This window comes from Lissotriton helveticus, chromosome 2_1 (assembly GCF_964261635.1).
Source record: "Lissotriton helveticus chromosome 2_1, aLisHel1.1, whole genome shotgun sequence".
Lineage (NCBI taxonomy): Eukaryota > Metazoa > Chordata > Amphibia > Caudata > Salamandridae > Lissotriton > Lissotriton helveticus.
In genome coordinates, this window is record NC_136059.1 from 555,726,099 (window position 1) to 555,745,343 (window position 19,245).

The 19,245-nt window shown below is 45.9% G+C and overlaps 1 protein-coding gene across 2 annotated transcripts in view; it reads right to left on the reverse strand.

Annotated features, from left to right (window-relative positions):
* PDE8B (phosphodiesterase 8B) overlaps nucleotides 1-19,004 on the reverse strand; it is a 1,092,370-nt gene extending 1,073,366 nt beyond the window's left edge. Inside the window, exon 1 of one of the 2 annotated variants that reach the window (XM_078677318.1) lies at nucleotides 18,072-19,004. In XM_078677318.1, the coding sequence (XP_078533444.1) occupies nucleotides 18,072-18,383 (312 nt within the window). In that variant the 5' untranslated portion in view covers nucleotides 18,384-19,004. Of the gene's footprint in view, nucleotides 1-18,057 lie in introns of both variants that reach the window. The other variant, XM_078677317.1, reaches the window with a different exon arrangement.
* Nucleotides 19,005-19,245: the final 241 nt, after the last annotated feature.

Sequence of the window (19,245 nt, forward strand, 5' to 3'; positions counted from 1 at the left end):
TTTGCTGCAGCTCATGGTATTCGCAATCCCCTCCTTGTGCTCATATTCACACATAAACACAGACATTATTTACTTGCTTGTGTTTCTTTTCCTCTGCCCAGACTTCGGCATTGCCCTAAGGACACAGACATTGACATGCTTGCCACTGTTTGTGGGGGCAGGAGAAACACGCCTGGTGCTCTCAGTGTTAAGTGGGTATCTCAGCAGCATTTGATTGATGGCCACCTGCCCACAATATTCCTATTGCCATGCTCTTTGCTCTAGAAGAGCATGGGCTGCGGGGAATTAAACATGAAATGAGTGGGACAGGACTGTGTACCGCTCATTTAATAATCAATATTCCAGCAATCCCACGAGGCCTTCTTGTGACTGCCAAGGTTTTGCAAACCACTGATGTATGTCTTGCGTTGAAGGTGTATGGGCGCTTCAAACTCTCAGTAATTCAATCCACAATCCTCCAACTTTCGTATGCAGTACTGGGGAGGATCCTGTTATCTCTTTCAGTACAACTGCCAGAAGAGTCATCAATGCAGGGCCTGCGCCTACTTCCAGCTTTAAACAGTTATTTAGCCTGGAAATTGTGGGTTCCATGACAAAACAAGCATTAAAAATGCAATAGGTCTCGCCCTTAATTAAGTTAAAGCCATTTGCTTTGCTATACAATACCATTAGCAAAGCAAATGGCTTTAACTAAATAAAAGGCGAGACCTATTGCATCTTCAATGCTTGTTTTTTAAGGATTGAGCAATGAAAGTGATGCGAGTCAAATGTATAGTTTTTTAGGACGTGTATTTCCCTGTGGGTATTTATTTTGTGACGTGCCAATCCGGCCCCAGAGAGCAGCTGGTGATGCCTTTTTTGGGGAATGAGTGCACATTTGAAAAGTTGCACCCTTGTTTACATGCGCTGCCGTGCTATACTGATGGCAGATTGCTATATGGTCTAACTGTAACTATATACAAAAAAAAGCAGGAGGCAGATAAAACAAATACCCGCCGGGCCGCCGCGCTGCCTGCGACGACCCGGAAGTGGTTGGGAAGCCGGCCAATCACAGCGCGGCCCCAACCGGAAGTCCCGCCCCATCGCGGCGAGAGGGAGAGAGAGCTGCCCGAGGAGCCACGAAGGCTCCGCATTGAGTCCCGGTCCCGAGATGGGGGACCGGGTGAAGAGCGGGCGGCCGCATGGGGAAGGCGGGGCTCTCATGTTGTGAGAGAGCCCCGCAAAGCGCTACCGCCGCCCGAGATGCAGATCCGCCGCCGAGCACCGCCAGAACAGGTGAGTGTGTTGAGTGAGAGGAGGGGTGAGTGGGGGTGGGGTGTACGCGTGTGTGTGTGTCTGTTTGAGTGTGTTTGTGTCTGTCTGTGTGCGCGTGTGTCTGTTTAAGGGGGGGTGCGTGTGTGTATATGCAGTGTGTGTATGGCTTTCTTTGTGCGCATGCGTGAGTGACGACGTGCGCGCTCACGAGGTACAATCTCGAAGAAAAAGCGCGTGGAAGATTGCTGTCCTCATTCCCCCAGAAGTAACAACATAAGTCGTCTCGCCCTAGACAGCAAAGCTTCGCTTTGCTTTCGTCTAGGCGAGACCTAAAAAGCCATGAGAATTTCCACTATGTAGAAAATGAAGTGAAAACAAAACATTTCTGCTAGAAGATTTGACAACCCTGGCCTTTAAACAAACTGAGGGCAATGCTGTGAGCTCACCTTTGGGTCACCTAGTAAGAGCCTGTGACTGCAGGCTTATAAGACTCACTGTCAGGTCGCTTGGTAACAGCCGATGGGACTGTAGCCTTGTCTTGTCTCCAAATACCTAGCATTGGCAAAGGCAATAAGTCTGGCTTTAATGTGCTATTGCAGGCAAGTACACTTGTGAATGCCTTTGTGTGCCCATGCTAGGATATTAAAGCAAGAGCTTGTGGCTTTGGCTAATGCTTGTTGGTTTACAAGTGCACGGCTTCACAATCCCCGAGATTGGTCCTCGCATTCCACCCTGGATCCCTACTTATGACACCTACATCTCAGTATCTCTCTCTCTTCTTTCCTCTATTTCATGTCTGCTCCTTCATTTTTGCCTCTCAGGACTCGACAGACAATTCTATGAGCCAGATACCTCTGCTGGGAGATGTAAAATAAGGTGAGGGAAATGCTTATAATTCGCAAAAAAATTTGAGAATGAGAAAGGGCAAGAAAGAACAGAGAGTAAGGAAGTTCAGAAGGAGAGAGGAGATGGAGAAATGGAAGCAAGAGTAGAGTGCCTGAGAAAAAAACTGCAAACATATCACAAAGCAAAGTGGTTGTCTGCTCATCTCTTATCTTCAACTTTATGTGGCACATGCATGACCTATCCCAGCTGTGCTTCCTACTACATAAGTAAGGAGTCTCAATGTACAATCTTTTGGAGAAAGACACAACAGTCCCAATCAAGATATTTGAATTATTCATTTGCATTAAAACTACCTAACAGATAACATCAACCCATTCTACCCAAGCCCCTGCGATGAGATTACCAGAGGAACCATTCTCGAAACATCAGCCATCTTGGAATTATAAGTTCCTCAGCATCAGAGAGTACACTGCAAACTCCAGAAAAGCTAAACAAGCTTTGAAAAAGAAATATTCTTTTTATTCAGAGGTGCACAACATAAAGGGTACATATGCACACGCGCATACGCACATAAACCAACACATCACAGACGCTCATTCCAACAGACGAAGAGGCATTCTTGCACGCTTTCAAACAAACAGGTACCAGTGCACAAGCAGTTATACATATCCTTGTGCATTATACTGGCAATGGTAAAAACAAAACAATTTTGCTTTCCAAAAAATGAGTAAAACGTCTCTTTCTCGTCATTCGGTAAGCGCCCAGAATCCAGCAACACGACGCCTCTGGTAAGCAAGCACTTTATAAACACATCAATAAATACATTAATTAACTATAAATTTAAACATGGGAAGTTTGTTTGTTACAGACCTTGAAATGGCTGACAGTGTCATACATAACGTAGGCCGCGTAACACGTATGCACATACGTGGACGGATAGGAAATACAAATAATCAGATGTATTTTTAGGAATAAGTACCAACGTGACGTATGAACTCATTCATTGTGTGCAGGCAGAATGTCTAGAAAGGACTAATGGCCTCTGTTTCTTGGTTTCGTTTGCTTTAGCTTTTGGTTGAAATTCATCATGTGGAGGGGACTTAGTGTAGTGACAATCCCTCACTTTCCATACCACGGATAGGGAAGGTCTAAAATTCTGTCCCAGAATGCAAACAAGACACATATGTTTCTAGGTAAACCACTCTGTGCTCGACTCAATTTGGGAACACACAAAATATAACAGTTCTCCGACAAAAAGAACAGCCATACTTAATCCGGAACACACAAAATATAACAGGTATCTGTCAAAAAGAAGAGCAATACTTAATCCAGAACACACAAAATATAACAGGTCTCTGACAAAAAAGCACAGCAGTACCTAATCCAGAACACACAAAATATACCTAGGGCCCGATGTAGGTAGCCAAATACCGGTCGGTAACGGCCGATTTCGGCCGTTACCGACCGGTATTTGAAGATGGAGATGTAGGGGCATGTTAAAATACAGAATCGGTAATTTTACCGATCCTGTAAAATACCGCATCGGTAAAATTACCGATTCTGTATTTTGACATGTAGGTAGCCCTTAAATCAGTGCTACAGGGGTTTAAGAAGTTGTTATTTACCACCAACTAGAAGTTGGTGGTAAATAATGAAAACCCTTTCAAAAGCATTTTTTTGCTTTTAAAAGGGCATGTATGTGTGCAACGTGTGCACCCATGCACAATTGAGGGGTGCAACAGGGTGTCAAAGTGACACCCTGCAACCCTTCAATGTTTCCCCCAATTACCGAATCGGTATTTATTTGGTAATTGACATTCATTCCAATGGGCCTACAGGCCCATAGGAATGAATGGCAATTACCGAATCGGTAAATACCGAATCGGTAATTACCGAAACTTACCGATTCGGTAATGAAATCGGTAAAATTACCTAAATCTCGTTTGCCAGTTCTTAAATACCGAATCGGTATGATTCGGTATTTAAGAATCAGTAATCTGGGATTACCTACATCGGGCCCCAAGTGTCTAACCAAAAGCACAGCAGCCACCTGTGGGTTATGTCCTGATATTAGTGCTCACTTTGAGTGCAGGTGCTCGAAGCTCTGTGCAGAAGCCTGTGAAAAGTGCAGTTAAATGTCGGCACACTGCATACCAAGGCATGACTCTTTAATCCACTACCAAACACTCGCTGCCCCTTTATCTCATACTTGCAGGCTCCTGCTTTCTTCCTTTGTGACGGGTTTCCATCTTTCTCTGTCTTTCTGATTTGTGTGTTTTCCTTTTCTTCCTCTCTGGAAGTTTATAATGCACAAAAATAAACACAGGTGCCCCCCACTGGCAACCACTGGCTCAAATTAAGCTCTAACTACTACACTAACAGCACAACTATAGTCTTTCCAAATAAAGTTTCAGGCTTATTCATATTGTCAATTAGTTTTCGGAACATTCTATTTTATATCTAGACATTTTTATTCTGGGGCATCTTCAAATTAAGACTCAGTCCGCTTAGTACATATAAAAGTTTTGCTAACGTGTTTTGCAAAATCTGTTTTCTTTCTCAAGGATCTCACCCGCCCATCCATACATTTCCCTTTATGAGCAATTCAGGATATGCATCATAGATAATAATGTGGTTCAGTCTTATGTAATTGATCTTCCTGGCTTCTATGGCTCAATACGGGTTCTCACTGTAATGACTGTGCTCTGTGGCTGTCGCTACCAACCAGGATACATCCTATTCTGTCTTGGGGCTTTTCCTTCATGTTTCCTTGTTTGTGTGAATATCAGTATCTTTAACTCTGAAGGCCTTCTCCCCATCCACCAAGAGCATGCTAGTATTGCTCTTGAAAGGAATCACAACTGCCATATGGTACTGCATCAAGCAGAGCAGTGCAGCGTTGCAGGTCATGTGACAGGAGGCGCTGAGAATATGTTAGTGATTGAAAATCAAAACTTTATTTTGTATCGGCAACTATTTGGAAGCTTGCCGAATGCCAGGACAGACAAGCTCCTTTCCACCTGTCACTCCTGCGCCGAGTTCTGACGAAGATCAGGAAAGGCTATGCTTAGACCATCTTCATAGCCTTGTTTTGGCCAGGATGGTATGGTATGGTATTCCAATATTCTGAGCTGGTCCATCCACCTCTTCAAAGGACCTCCTGTGTCAGTAACAGGGCAGGGTCCTGCACCCGAACCCTCACAACCTACACTTCAATGCATGAAGATTGAGCAACAGCAACTGGGCTTATGTGGGCTTACCTGCCTACAGAGCTAGTTAGTTTTATTCTTGTGGCTAGACATCTATCTACCCATTCTACTTATGCTGCTCATTGGTAGAAGTTCATAGTCTTGTCCGAGGGTGTTAGACCCAGCGGTTTCCGGCTGGCTGGAATGCATTTAAGCCGGTCAGAATCCACTGTCCTAGATGGGATGGGTACAATACAGGTGTCCTAGAACCTGTTTTCACCCTTCAGTAGCTTGGCACTGAGCAGTCAGGCTTATCCTCAGGGCCCAAATGTGAAGTCTTGGCACAACTCCACCCTCACAACACACTGCGTATGTCACAAATGACTCCCCACCATATGCGTAAAACACTGGTCTTTGTATTACACACACACTGAAATCAAAACAAGAGACACGTATATACACTTTACAGTTATATGCAATTGTTGAACTTTCCCAATTGCAGCAAACGGCATGAACAAATATGCCCTAATCAGTGGTATTCAGCCAACATGACATTCCCTAATATCACATACCCCCAGCAGTTGCAATGGTCAAGCAATCACAGGTCTTTGACTACGCCTCGTGACTCAGCCCCTCAGTCACTAAACTATTACCAGCCAACGATACTCGTTGCCCCTGCTGGAACCATGACTGTAAGGACCACCTAAAACAGAAAGAAATAGTTACTTAGTTTCACCCATCCAGATTAGACCTTCAGGTGCCCAGCAGCACCTGCATGATTATGGTATTGCTATCCCCTGTAGACAAAAGGTTGTGACCCAGGAAGCTGGCACGCTTCTGGTCTGGAGAAATATTCCCCCTCAAGCGGAGGTGTGAGTTGCTGTAGCTCCCGACAGCCAGCTGTAGATGCCCTCAGGCCCCATCACGATGTTCTTTGCAACAAAGTACCTTGTGGTGTGGGTCCAGGGAAAAAGGAACTAACCACCTTGGATGGAGGCTGTGATGTCAGGTACTGTTGTTCTCCTGATCTGGAGGACGAAGACAGTCTCAGCTCGTAATTCAGGTCCCCCCACACCCCTCGAACACCACACGCTCCAGAGTGCAAGTTAGCACAGGCCCCTTGTTTGCAAGCACAGGTCCCTCAGACTCTGCAAGCTTCCCCTGATCACATCAGACTCCTCATGTCTGGGCACCTTAGGTTCGCTGTTGATCTTTATGAACACACTCTTCTGCACAGTGTGATGATGGTGTAAGTCAGGACGATCCATGTCCCAATTGACAATCACTTCTGCCCGCTTCCACTGCACCCTCTGCGGTCCTTATGATCTTGTCGACAATCTTTGTGTCCCTGGGATCTCATGGACAGGAGGCCAACCAACTGACCCTTGAAGAGTACTTAGGGACCGGGTCATGACAGTTTGCCACTTAGCTGCCGGCAAGCAACATCCAGGCAAAATCCACCAAGAGATAGTCTTCTTCCTGGAGCACGATAAGCCCCAGGCCACCACAAATCTGATGATAATCCAGTTGCAGTTCCTGCTGCCCTAATAATTCCTCTTGTTGATGTCCCACCATTGAGCCACTGTAGTATGGATCCAAATTAAAAAGTGTCTCTAATTTCTGAGGCCAGAGCCCCAGTAGTTATACCCGCAATGGCCTTTGAAGATGCAATACAAGGCCATCTTTGAAATGCACAGGCACTCTCTAAATTTTGTACTGTCTGCCATCCTACCATGGGAGGTTTGATCACTATCCTTAGTGAAACCAAGACCCTGCACCTTGGAATGCAGGTCCCAATTCCACCCCCACATAACCCCCTCGAAGTCAGAAGTCTGCAGTTTCCCTTGAGACCCTAGTTGATTGCCTTGTATCAGGAATCAAATGCAGCTGTCCACCCAGCACCCATATGTGAATTGGAGACAGGCCGACAGGCACACAGCCATGATCATCGAAATGCCCAATTTCCCAAAATGACTTTTCCCCGTACGTAATGTCCGATCCGCTAGCACTACTGAAGAGGACTCACCCTTACAAACTCATCGACATCAAACAACATACTGCTAATATTTTGCACATATGAAATACTGCCCAATGGCCTTTTCCTACATTCCCCCATGCTAATCCAATGCGAGAAGGAGGCCCCGGCATCTTAACCACACCCTCCGGTGCCATTCACAAACCTTGCATACAATGCACACACACACACATGCCCTACCTCTTCCCAACACCTCACCCTGTCCCCAGGGACTACTCTGATATAGCTAGAGACATGCAGAACCTTGGCACATAGCTTTTTACATGGCGAGCAGTGTAGCAGTAACCTGCACACACAGGCCGCACGAGAGTAAACCTGTGGCATGATCGATGAGCTACCTCCATGTATAGCACAACCAGTGCTGCAGGTCCACAGAGGAGGTAAATGCCCTCAGTATATGTCTTATCCCTAGAAAAGGGACTTAAAGCAAACTCGAATTAGCCAATCATGTATACACTAATCACCAGCATGCATATGACAAGCACAACGCTTTGGCACTGAATGCCTTTGTCGAATACGCTCAAAGACCTAGTTCACATATGTATTCCCCCCTGCGCCCTTTGTCATGCCTCAATGGACCTCAAATTTGGTACTCATTTGTTAAAGTGCGCTCCCATCAAGCCTATGCACAGTTGCTCTCTAAGCATGTTGAAAACTGAAAGAATATTTCCCATACTTCTGTGAATCATGCCAATGAGCTTCATGCAATGTCTGTGCAACCTCCATACACCACCTGCTTTCTACAGTAGATGGTTTCACTCTTCCACATAGGGCAGTTTATCACTCTTCCTGTCTTTTTCGATCTGGCTCAAAACCTCTAAGAACGAGGAGAGGGTTCAATGGTTGAACCCAAAAAAAGCTCACATCTTTTACATCAAATGCACAAAACAGCATCAGTAGAAGATCAGTTTCTACTTGGCTTTGCTGGTGCTCAGAAGGGAAAGGCATTCCAGAAGCAAACGTTGTCCTGGTGGATCATGTTATGCATAAAACAATCTATTCCCTGGTCAAAAGGGAGCCTTCTGAGGGTCATTGGACTCATTCCAGTGGAGCCAAAGCTACAACAATGGCACTGCTTAGTATTGGATATCTGCCAGGTTTCTATATGTACATCAGTGCAACCCTTCACCAGGCATTGTGGGTTGGTATGCCAACTTGTTCCTGCAGGACTTTCTGGTATAAGTCCACTCAGACACTCCACCTTTTTGGGAGTAGTGCTTTGGTAGGTATTTCAAAAGAGAAGAATCTGTGGTAAGAAATATCCATCAAAAGAAAAAGTCCCTTTGGTCATGCTCTTTCTCATAAATACTCTGCCTAACCATATATTCCTCACTGCCCTCTCACACCCCCATTCTGTGGAGTGGAAATGTTTTGGTTTTAAAAAGTTTCAATGTTTGATGTTGAATATTGTCACATCTGCAGCCTGTCGAGGCGGATCTCTGTCAGAGGGTGCAGAGAGGTTTAATAAAAAACTGGCATCAGCCTGCAGGAGTGGCACTAGTTAAAGGCTCTGTCTCATCATTCATAAAGGTGGTGTGAGGTGGCAGCATAGCCGAAAAGTTCCATTAATGAATACATGGGAGCAATTGCTGTGAAAGTTCAGAATCCAGTCTGACATCTGGGGGGATTTAAAATTTGAGGAATCAGCGATTAGATAAAGTATTCATCAGGAAAAGCAATCCCAAAGAAAGCGACTTGCTGAGGAAGGTGATAGGAAAGAGCGGTCAGGCATGGGAAGAGAGTCTTAGGCAAGGATAATAGTGAAATGCAGAAGATACGTTGAATGTCAGGTGAGTGTGACGAGCAGAAGAGAATTACAAAATGAGGGAGAAGAGCAAAGGCACGAGCCATGGGGCAGGAGACTGGAGAAAGACACGCAAAACAAGAAAGAGGCACAGAACAAAAATATATGTGCAGGGGTCCAACATGAAAAAAATCCTTGTGGAGGGACTGTCGCCCTAGAAGGTTTCTTCAGCTGTTCCTGATTTATATCAAAGCAGAATTGCTAAGTTCATTTTACATTCTTTCTGTTTGGTACAACCCATTCGATCACTCTCCTGTGTAGGGCAATCACCGCTCCTCTCATTTACCCTCTTACCATTCTGTAAGGAATTTCTCACCTCACAACATTCCACTTGATCTAGCCGATCATCAGCTGATATCCTGCCATCCATAGCTTTAGCTTACTCATCAGACCTAAGACACATCTCTGAGTGTGTGCACTGGGAATGCAGCACTGGCTATCACAGTATATCCCATGGCAGTGACCAGCCATGCACACTATTCCTTCTGTGTTAAGGTGGAACATAATCCTGCAGTCATCTATTTATATGTGAGACTACATACTTTTCTGCACACGAAGACTAGTGATGATCACAGTAGCATTTCTGGGCTGGGAGAATAAGGCATGAGTTTTGAAACTAGGATAGGGTCTTGTCACCCCCGGCCTGTTGACAGAATCCCAGGCCTCTGATTCTCTGTTCATAACCTGCCCTTAGTTGAAAAAGCAGAAGAAGTTATGAATCACTACACTTGCACTGCAAGAGACTGTTTCCTTAGAGCACATGGTCACTGGAATCCTAACTACACACTGTGGCCCCCAGCTGCTCTTTTGCTTTGTGGACAGTCCCCATAGCGTTGCCTTTTAACACAGATGCAGCACCCCTCCTTTACACAGTAAATACATGGTAAGTGAAGACTAACAATGGGCACTGTAATTACAGGGTTGATGGTTATAGAAAGAGAGGCAATGAATTGTATGTTTTCTAAACTCCTTACCTGACCACTACACATATTTATTTATGGTTACACTAAAAAATGTCAGTATCTGTGAAGAAGTGGTAAGCGTATCAAGAAAGTACCAGCAGATGTCAAATCAAAGACTGTTTTCCACTACAAGCAGACAATTGTACAGACATTCCATATATAAATGAACCAGTGTTTGTAAGAGTATTATGGGCTGGGATATGAGGAACAGAAGTGGCAGCTTGGGCAAACTTGTGGGCTGCTAACTACAGCTATCCTGCCAGCCTTCTTCTGAAGAACCTTCAAGAAGGTGTGTGTTGCCTTCGGAGGTCCTGCCACAGGTTATTCTGCACATAATTAAGGCATATTACTCTGTGCACATTCAGTATATAAATGTACCAGTATTTGTTCATGTACACTGTGTTGATGTTTGAAGTACAGAAGATGCTGCACAGAGAGTGGTATACCTAACATCCTGAGAGTGGTTTCCCCAAATGTTTTGCCTTCAATCCTCCTGTTTTTGTTGACTTCATTGTTTTTGCTGTCCTTAGGACTCTGCACACCTTACCACACCTTACCACTGCTAACTAGTGCTTTGCCCTCTCCCTAATACCTGGTAACATGAATATCCACCCATTTGGCACAGTTAATTTAGCTGTACGTCCCTAGTAAAGTGGTACTACATGTACCCAGGGCCTGTAAATAAATGCTACTCATGCACCTGCAGCACTTATTGTGCACTTATTGTGCCACCCTCTTAAGAAGCCTTTTTAAAAATGTCTCAGGCCTGCCATTGCTGCTTGTGTGTGCGGTTTGCACTAGCATTTAGATCTAGCACAATAAAACTTTTGCCAGGCCTAAACCTTCCTTTTTAATACGTATACATCAGCCCTAAGGTAGGCCCTATCCAGCCCATAGGGCGTGGTCCTGTGTATTTAAAAAGTTGGATATGTACCTTTAACTTTTACACGTCTTCCTACTGCACCTACATCTCTCAGAGAATCCCTTTGGGTTAATTCATTACATTTATTAAGTGATACATTTCAATTGGGAGCAAGTTGGAATATTGGGTTTGGTGTCTCAAGAATTGTCATTTAAAACCCTCTTTAATAAACCATTTGCTGTCTCTATCCTGGGTCCCATGATTAGGTGCAGCTGGCAGTTGGTCTTTGCGTATTGCTCTCATTCAGAGGGACAAAGTGAGAATAGGTGTTGGCAGGATGGGCCATCTCTAACTTGATAATGGGGTGGAGCTGCCAGCTACCACACTTGAACAAGCAAAGGCTCTACCTGAGCACACTCACAAATGAGTTAACACTAGTCTTTTGTGCCCCACACACGCTGGGGCAAGGGCCTGGAGGGGGAAACTTCAAACATCGTAGGGGTGAAAACCTTCAGAACCTTCTCCTACTTCAAAGCTGCCACCAAGTATAAATATTGGACCCTCAGACCTGGCTCTTCAGTACACCTGTGGACCTGTGGAAGACTCCAAAGGACTGCTGTACTGCAGCAGAACAGAAGAACTGCTACTCTACTGTCATGCTGATTGCTGCCCTGCTAGCTACCTAAGTGAAAAGGACTGGACCTGCATCTTGAACTCAGGACCATCAGAGTCACTGTAAGGGATAGTTGGCTGACCTCTGTTCTAATCTACAGGAACACAACAAGCTCCAAGACCTTTAAGCCCTGCACCTGGACTATGCCTACTGTGAGTTATAATCCTCTAAGTGGTGCCACCCCGGTCCCTTGGACGTAGGCATGAATGTGTTATGCCAGCCCAGCTGCGGTCCAAGCAGAGCTGACTCAGAGCATTGCATCGCCTTACATCTCCGCATCGGAATCGCTGCTGTGCGATGCATCCCTAACACCGGACCCCACAGATCTTTGGAACCACCACTGCACAATGCCTCCTCTAATAAGGACCTTGCATCACAGCAGGCAACTCCTTGGAACTGTTACTGCATAATGTCTTACGCGCAATGCTTCCTCGATGCAGGACCTTACATCAAAGCCACGCAGCTCCCCAATATTGCTGCTGCGCAAAGCATACCCAACGTGGGATCTCTCAACGCTCTGCAACTCGAACTTTGTTCAGCAGGCCTAACGTTATCCAGCCCATGGTCCATCGTGGTCAGTCTGAACCTATGATCTTGTCCCAGTCTGGAGTAACGAGATAACTACATTTGATGCTTTGTGCTTTTAGGCACTGGTATCAACTTAATCTTTATATTTGCATATCTACCGTTTTAATGATTGGATTTTTGCCGTTATGGTCTGAAATAATTTTTTCTAAATTGTGACGGAGTTTCCTTGTGACGGAGTGTCCACTTTAGTACTGTTTGAACTGCTGCAGAAATACTTAGCACATTGCCTCTAAGTTAAGCCTGACTGCTTTTGTGCCAAACTTCCACAAGGTTCAGCAGAGGTTAATTTGGGGTTTGCTTGTGGCTTCACCCTGACAAGGATTGTGGTTGCTGCTCAGGTAGGCCCCCTCAACCAGTAACCCAATTTCTTACAGAAAGGAGGTATATTTCGCCACTCCCCAATAACAGCCTTTGCTACACACTAACCAAAGACTACCTCACTGGCTCCTTTTTTCAATTATCCTGTCATTCCTCCAAAGCAACTACAGCGTGTGTTTTCTGACTTTGGAGGCCAAGCAAGGATAGTCCCACAGATAAAAAAAACTGCACTGGGGCAGATGATGCCTTATGACAGCAAGCAGTCGTGAACGGCAATCTTCTTTAATTAAGAAAGAAGGCCCAGGAAACCTCCTTATCTCCTTAGTCTCGACAATAGACTTTAAAGTGTTTGCTGGTTCTAATTCTGCATGTGGCAATTTCACACAAATGCAGAGCAGATGCAATTATGTCACCTCCCAGGCCCCACATAGGAAGAATACAAATACAGTGCATTCGTGAGCGATTACTGCACATGAAAACAATGCAGGCACATATGCACCAGAAGCACTGGGGAGAAGCCTTGTTCACTGCAGTTTTGTTTACATGTATCTGCTTACATTTTTGTGCATGAAACAGCGCATTAACAGCTTGGGGGGCTACAACATACATAACACTAAAGAGACTGCCTGCTGGCTGCTTTCTTTCATTTTCCCACTCATGTCAACTACTCCATCAACATGGCCCCTAGGTTTCTTCAGGTGAAGGCTGCATTTTCATGTTGTAAGAGAGATCGGCATCAATGTGCATCAAAGTGGACTATGTAAGCCGCTAAAGGTTTTGCGATGAACCCAGCTTCTTCCTTCCAAGTGGTCCATCACTAGATTGACTCTAATGCACTGTCTAGGGATGCTTGCATGTTCAAAGCATACAATAGGAACCTGTTTCTTATTTGTAACTGAAACCCAGGGTATTCCCCACAAAGAAATGCAATAATCACTTAAGTGGCCTATGCTCCATAAAACCCCTTCATTCTTACAATTCAAACACTGTGTTAAGCTACTTAGTGTTAAAGTTATTCAACAGCCGATCTACTGCAATATGGTCTATTGTGGAGTCGCAAAAATGTAACGAACAACCTTCCGCAGGTGCATAAACACCCTTCTAAATTGTGCTCGAGTCTGAAGAAAGAGCACATATTATTAGCTGCAACAAGTAGGAATCAATATCAAAGTTCACTAAACCAGTAATTTCCAGGTATTAATGTGGTAAACATGAAGAATACAGCAACGGAAAAGATCCAGAAAAAGGGGGTTGAAGGGAGGGGGAAGAGGGGAGGGCAGTCAAGCCTCTTATTTCAGCTGGATTCAAACTTCTTTAACATCACACCATACAGTTGGTCCCAACCTTTCCCTTCCAACTGGTCACTCTGCATCACTTCTACCAGTCATTAGAAACTCCAGGCTTCCAATGACTAGTAGATGCCCAGAGCTCCAACATTCCAATGTTTGCCAAGAGCTGTGTACAAAGGCTTCAGAACAGATGGGAATTTTAACCCATTCGGACTCCGTGCAGCCTTTGTGTTTTCTTAATTAGAACTTTCTGCCCTCATGGGATCGAATGTTCTAATAGCTTTATAGCCCACTGTAGCTAAACTATACGGGCAATTAAAGGTCCGCTGCTTTGTTAAAGGCCCCCGCCTTTGGCTCGGGCCTTTAATGCTGGAGAGGGTCTTTAATGGCCGGTATAGCCTGCTATCGTGGGCTACAAAGCTATAATATTCCCATCAAGGGGTTCTGGTGACATCATAAAACACAAGGCTCAAGACTGGGTGGATTATAAATGTATTTGCTAATCACAACAGGGAGATAGGAGCATAAGGGGATCCAATCAGCTCCCAAAGGACATACTCAAGTAATCAAAGAAGAGTGGACTACATCAGATATTATACCAGAGTCTCACAGTTGTTGTCCTGGGAACCCTCAAACCCTACTTGTCTCCAGCGGTGTATATCATCTCCACTGGGGCCATTTTTGTGGGTGGCATCATGTTGGGTCCGCACCTTGCTACTGCTTCCCCAGGTGAGTGATGCTTCCAACTGGAGGGAGAGTATCTGCTAAGTAATACTGGTTGGATCCTTGAGACAAATAAATGTACCTTCTATGTCTAACAAGCATTGGCATAGCCAATAGGTCTCGCTTTTGGGACCTTATAAGTGTTTAGTTATCCAGCACAGTATCCTTGGTGCAACAATATCAACTGTTGCATGGCTAAACACTTATAATGTCTCAAAGGCAAGACCTATTGGCTATGCCAATGCTTGTTCAGTTTACAAATGACAGATACAGCATCCTGTGAGAGATGCCTTGAGGATGGTGTGGAGATAAAGGGGCTCTTTTTTTTTTTAAAAAGGGCCGTTAGTGCACCAGGTGCAGTGGCATTTGTGTGAAGATTGTGAGGGGCCACCTCATCACAATTTTGTCTGTCTTAATAGCAAAAATGGAGTGGGAGCTATTTTCCTTGCTGACTAACATTAAGGGGATGGTCATCCTTGTGCACATGGACAAGGCCCAAGCAACCCGAGGCAAGAAGAGGTGGGACTTTAGCACACTGAGGATGGGAATTCGAGCACACTTAAGAAACGAGAACCATCCATTACAGCAGGCGTACATGTACACTGTATTTACCTGATGGCAGTACATGATACAGTTTGTAGACTCTAACTTCCCGCGCAAGCGAGGAGGTGCGGCGAGTACCAGTGACGTATACTGTTAGTGGAGTCTTTATGGGACCCCACCTGGGATGCATTTGTGGGTAGGGCAGAGGGTCTTCCTAGTGATTTGGGACATTGACAGGAAGCCAGGATAGTGGTGTGATGATGGTCGGGGCAATAGGGTGTTGGAGCTGCAACAACATTCTTGAGCCCTAATCACACAGCCATTAGTTTGCGCTCATTCACAAACTCCCCCATTCCGTTAACACCCTGGAAATGGTTAAAGAATTACTGCTGACACAGGCAGGATTAAACCTATTACCATAGTGTGAAGGGGAATGGTGCACCCCAAAAGGTGACAGGGAAGGAGTTTCTTATTCACCAATAAAAATATTTTGCCTGTAAAAAAAAAAACACAAGGCAACAAAAAAGTGCCACCGCACCAGGGTGCTGACATTTAAACAGGTGTAATTGTAAAATCACAAACGAAGAAATACCAATCCGCACATTAAAGCAATAATTCACAGATACCTGCGGTACATAAGGAAACTAGCCAACTGACAACTATCCAGGAGGTCTACACAAATGCTTGGTGACTTTTGGAAACTTGTTAATACACATACAACGAGCAGTGTATCTCGGCAAATGTGGCTAGCACGCTGTGGGCGTATTGTGTAAATAAACACAATTAAAAAGTGGTGAGCGCGCCCACTGTAATGAATGCAGCTGGCACCGTGCCCGCCGATGCACGCGAAAGTGAAAGCAGCGGCCGAAGTAACCAGATCTAAGATGAGGAATACAGTGCGCCGCTGCTCGCTCCCGAGAGCCTTAGACCGTGGAAGTTAACTTTTGGAAGAAAGGCGGGGCATGCTGCCTTCTTTGGCCATTTGCGTGCTTTCATTAATGAAAGCAACACGCGAAGGGCCAATAGAATATGTGGAAGTTAACTAACTCCCACAGACAAGTTTAGGAACAGTGTGGAGTGCTCACAAGAAGCCTCCCATTGAGCAGCTCATGCGCGCTGTGCTAGGCTCGACCTTAAAATGGTTTACTATGGATACAGAGGAATAGGGATAAGGTTAAAAACAGTGTGTTGCGCTGTGGGACCAACTACTTATCCTTGGCATCAGGGTGAATGATTAACATGTTTCAGCCTTTAAAATGCTTCTAGGGGTCAATGGCCTTCATTAGGATCGTAAAAGATCAGATACCTACTCTTCTTGGTATTCTGGTAAGTTCATTCACTTACGTTCCTACGTTCTCAACAAATCGTTGCTGCCGGTATATTAATCTGCAACTTTTTGTGGGCCACCTAATGCCTCATGGGTAGTGGGCCAATAAATTCCAATATGTACAGAAACTTGTTACAGCACATACTGGAATTGTGAGCATTATGATAAAAGTCATATCTCTTGGATATATTTTGGCAGATAACATTCGTATTTTTGGTGATAAATTGCTAGGCAATTATTGGGATATGCAGATTTTTATGTAGTAAGCACCAAAATCCATGTTATTCCCCATTATCAGCGAAAAGTAAAAGTGTGGTATTTATTGCACCCGATAAATTCTAAATCAGCAGAGTCTGATTTAATCATGTATGATATATATCACAACTTACTGGCCACCGTTTGAGGGCCATAGTTTCAAAAACACACAGACAGGTGAGGGCAGGGATTCCTTTATCATTCATTGGTGCAATAGGGTATCACGTCACTGCCTAATATACCTGCAGCAATGATTCGTTGAGAATGAAGGAATGTATGTGAATTAACATACCAGAATGCCAAGAAGAATAGGGATTTGATCATTTACAGTCCTGATGAAGGCAATTGACCCTTAGGGGAATTTTTTGACCGAAACATGTTGGCCATTCTGCCTGACGCCAAGGATAAGTAATTCATCCCACGGCACACATACTGTTTTTAACCTTACTCCTATTCCTCTGTTTCAATATTAAACCTTTTTAGGCATAGGAGGTAATTTAATCAATCTTACTGATCCCACCAGTTTTACTTACCGGATACTCTCCCTCCAGATGGAAGCATCGGTCACCTGGGGAAGCGAGTACCCAGGTGCAGAACCCGATGATGATGTCACCCACAAAAATCGCCCCAATGGAGATTATATAGACCACTGTAGGCAAGTACGGTTTGAAGGTTTCTGGGACAACAACTGTGAGACTCTGACATAGTATCCAATTTGGTCCACTCTTCATTGATTACTTGTTTATAAATGGCTCGAGAACCTCAAGATGGCAATATAGGACCATAAAAATACATGGTACTCATTGAGTTTTTTTTGTTAATTTTCTATTTTTGGATGAGTTAGCTTGAAAAACTGTTTTCTTCAAAGTAGAGCAATGGGCAATGAGTGGAATCGGAATGTTTAGGCTCTGTTTACCTTCCTCGAATAAACTGTTAAAATAGCAATGGACAGTGGTGAAGGTCAGTTGAGTTAGGTGATTCTGTGGTTGCAGTGTTTACCACATAATTATGGAGTTTCTGCAACTGGCACATTATTTTCTGATTTCACCAAAAATATGTCTATCTCAAATGGATAGAAGTAATACCAACAGAGAATGTGGTCATGATTTTGCCACATTTTTTTTAAACCCTTGCCACATACTTAGGTATTCCATGCTGTATAATTCAAGTAGCCGTCTATGTCAAAGCTCTACGGAGAGGTTTGGGGTGGGTTATCATATTTTAATACCATACGTGAGTGTCTTCCTGTCGCTCTACAGCCGGTCGAGGAGCAATCTGCCAGTGCTGGTTGCTCTTCCCAGTCCAGCCCTGATGCCAACAGGCTTTACGTAGGTGCGCCAGTTGTCATTCACTGCCTGAATGTATGTGTCTGTGTGCCAGTGTGTGTCACTGAGTCACACTCACCTTTACGCTGGTGTGGCTGGTCTGAGTCTCGGCCTCGATGCTGCAGCAGTGCTGCCCCGTCGCTCCTCCGCAGCCCTTGCGGGCTCCGCCCCGCGGGTGCTGCTGCTGCTGCTGCTGCTGCGGGGGGCGGCTCTGGTAGGCCAGCACAGAAGGGATGGAGTCTGCCGCGTCCGTCTTGATAAAAAGCCCGTGCAGTGTGGCCGCCGTGCCCTGCGAGATGGTGGTGGTTTGGTGTGGGGAGTTGGACTCGTCCGAGTCGCGGCAGTAGATAACGCCGCTTTGCGATACGTGAATGCTGGGAGCGCAGCCCATGCCTCCCCTGGTGCCCCTCGGTCGCCCGCTGCGGGTCCGCCTCACCTGCGCTCGGTCACATCGCGGGCGGGGGTGGCTGCCGGGCAGTGGGTTTCACTTCTGCGTGCGGGGGTCAGTGTTCACGGTTCGCCGTTTCTTGGCTGCCAGTCGCTCACGTAGAGCGCCCTCCTTCGCCGATGCCAATCTCGTTCTATCCGCCCGCTCCTGCCACCTCGCTTGTGGGTCCTTATCATTTACTGCGGCTGTGCCACATGCGTTTCACCGCCATCACCAGCACCGGGCACCGCTGTCCGGCCTCGGCTCTGCGACGCCAGTGGGGTCGTGGCAGCATCCTCGCGTCCATCCCCGTGCTCACCTTCAATATCAGGAGAACCAATACCTGCCCCGGCCGCAGCAGTCAGGCGCTCAATCCGGCTGTCCGACCATGTCCTCTGCCTGTGTGAGCTGGCACTGATGCGGCGTGCCCCTTGATGGCAGGATCTCCTCTGCCCGCTCACTCACCAGCTCATCACTGTCCAGGGGCCTTGCACCTCTCTCTTCCAGCAGCCGACCACCGTCAGGAAGCCGGGCCTGACTTGTGCACTCCTCCGCACAGCAGCTACCGCTCCTGGCCTTGCTCGGCTTCCCTCCTGCAAATCACGGTCCTCCTCCTCGCTGGTGACCGCCTCGCAGGCAGCCGGGCAGAGACGCAATTCTCATCTACGAGCTCGCAGCACGCGAAGAGCAGCGACAGCCTCCGAGCAGGATGCACATGCCCTGCGTGCTGTCACTGCGCTGTCAGAGCTCCCCCTCCCGCCCCCGCCTCCCGGGGTTTACAGAAGAGGCGTTGTCTCCTCCAGCGCACCTTTCAGCCTTCCCTCCT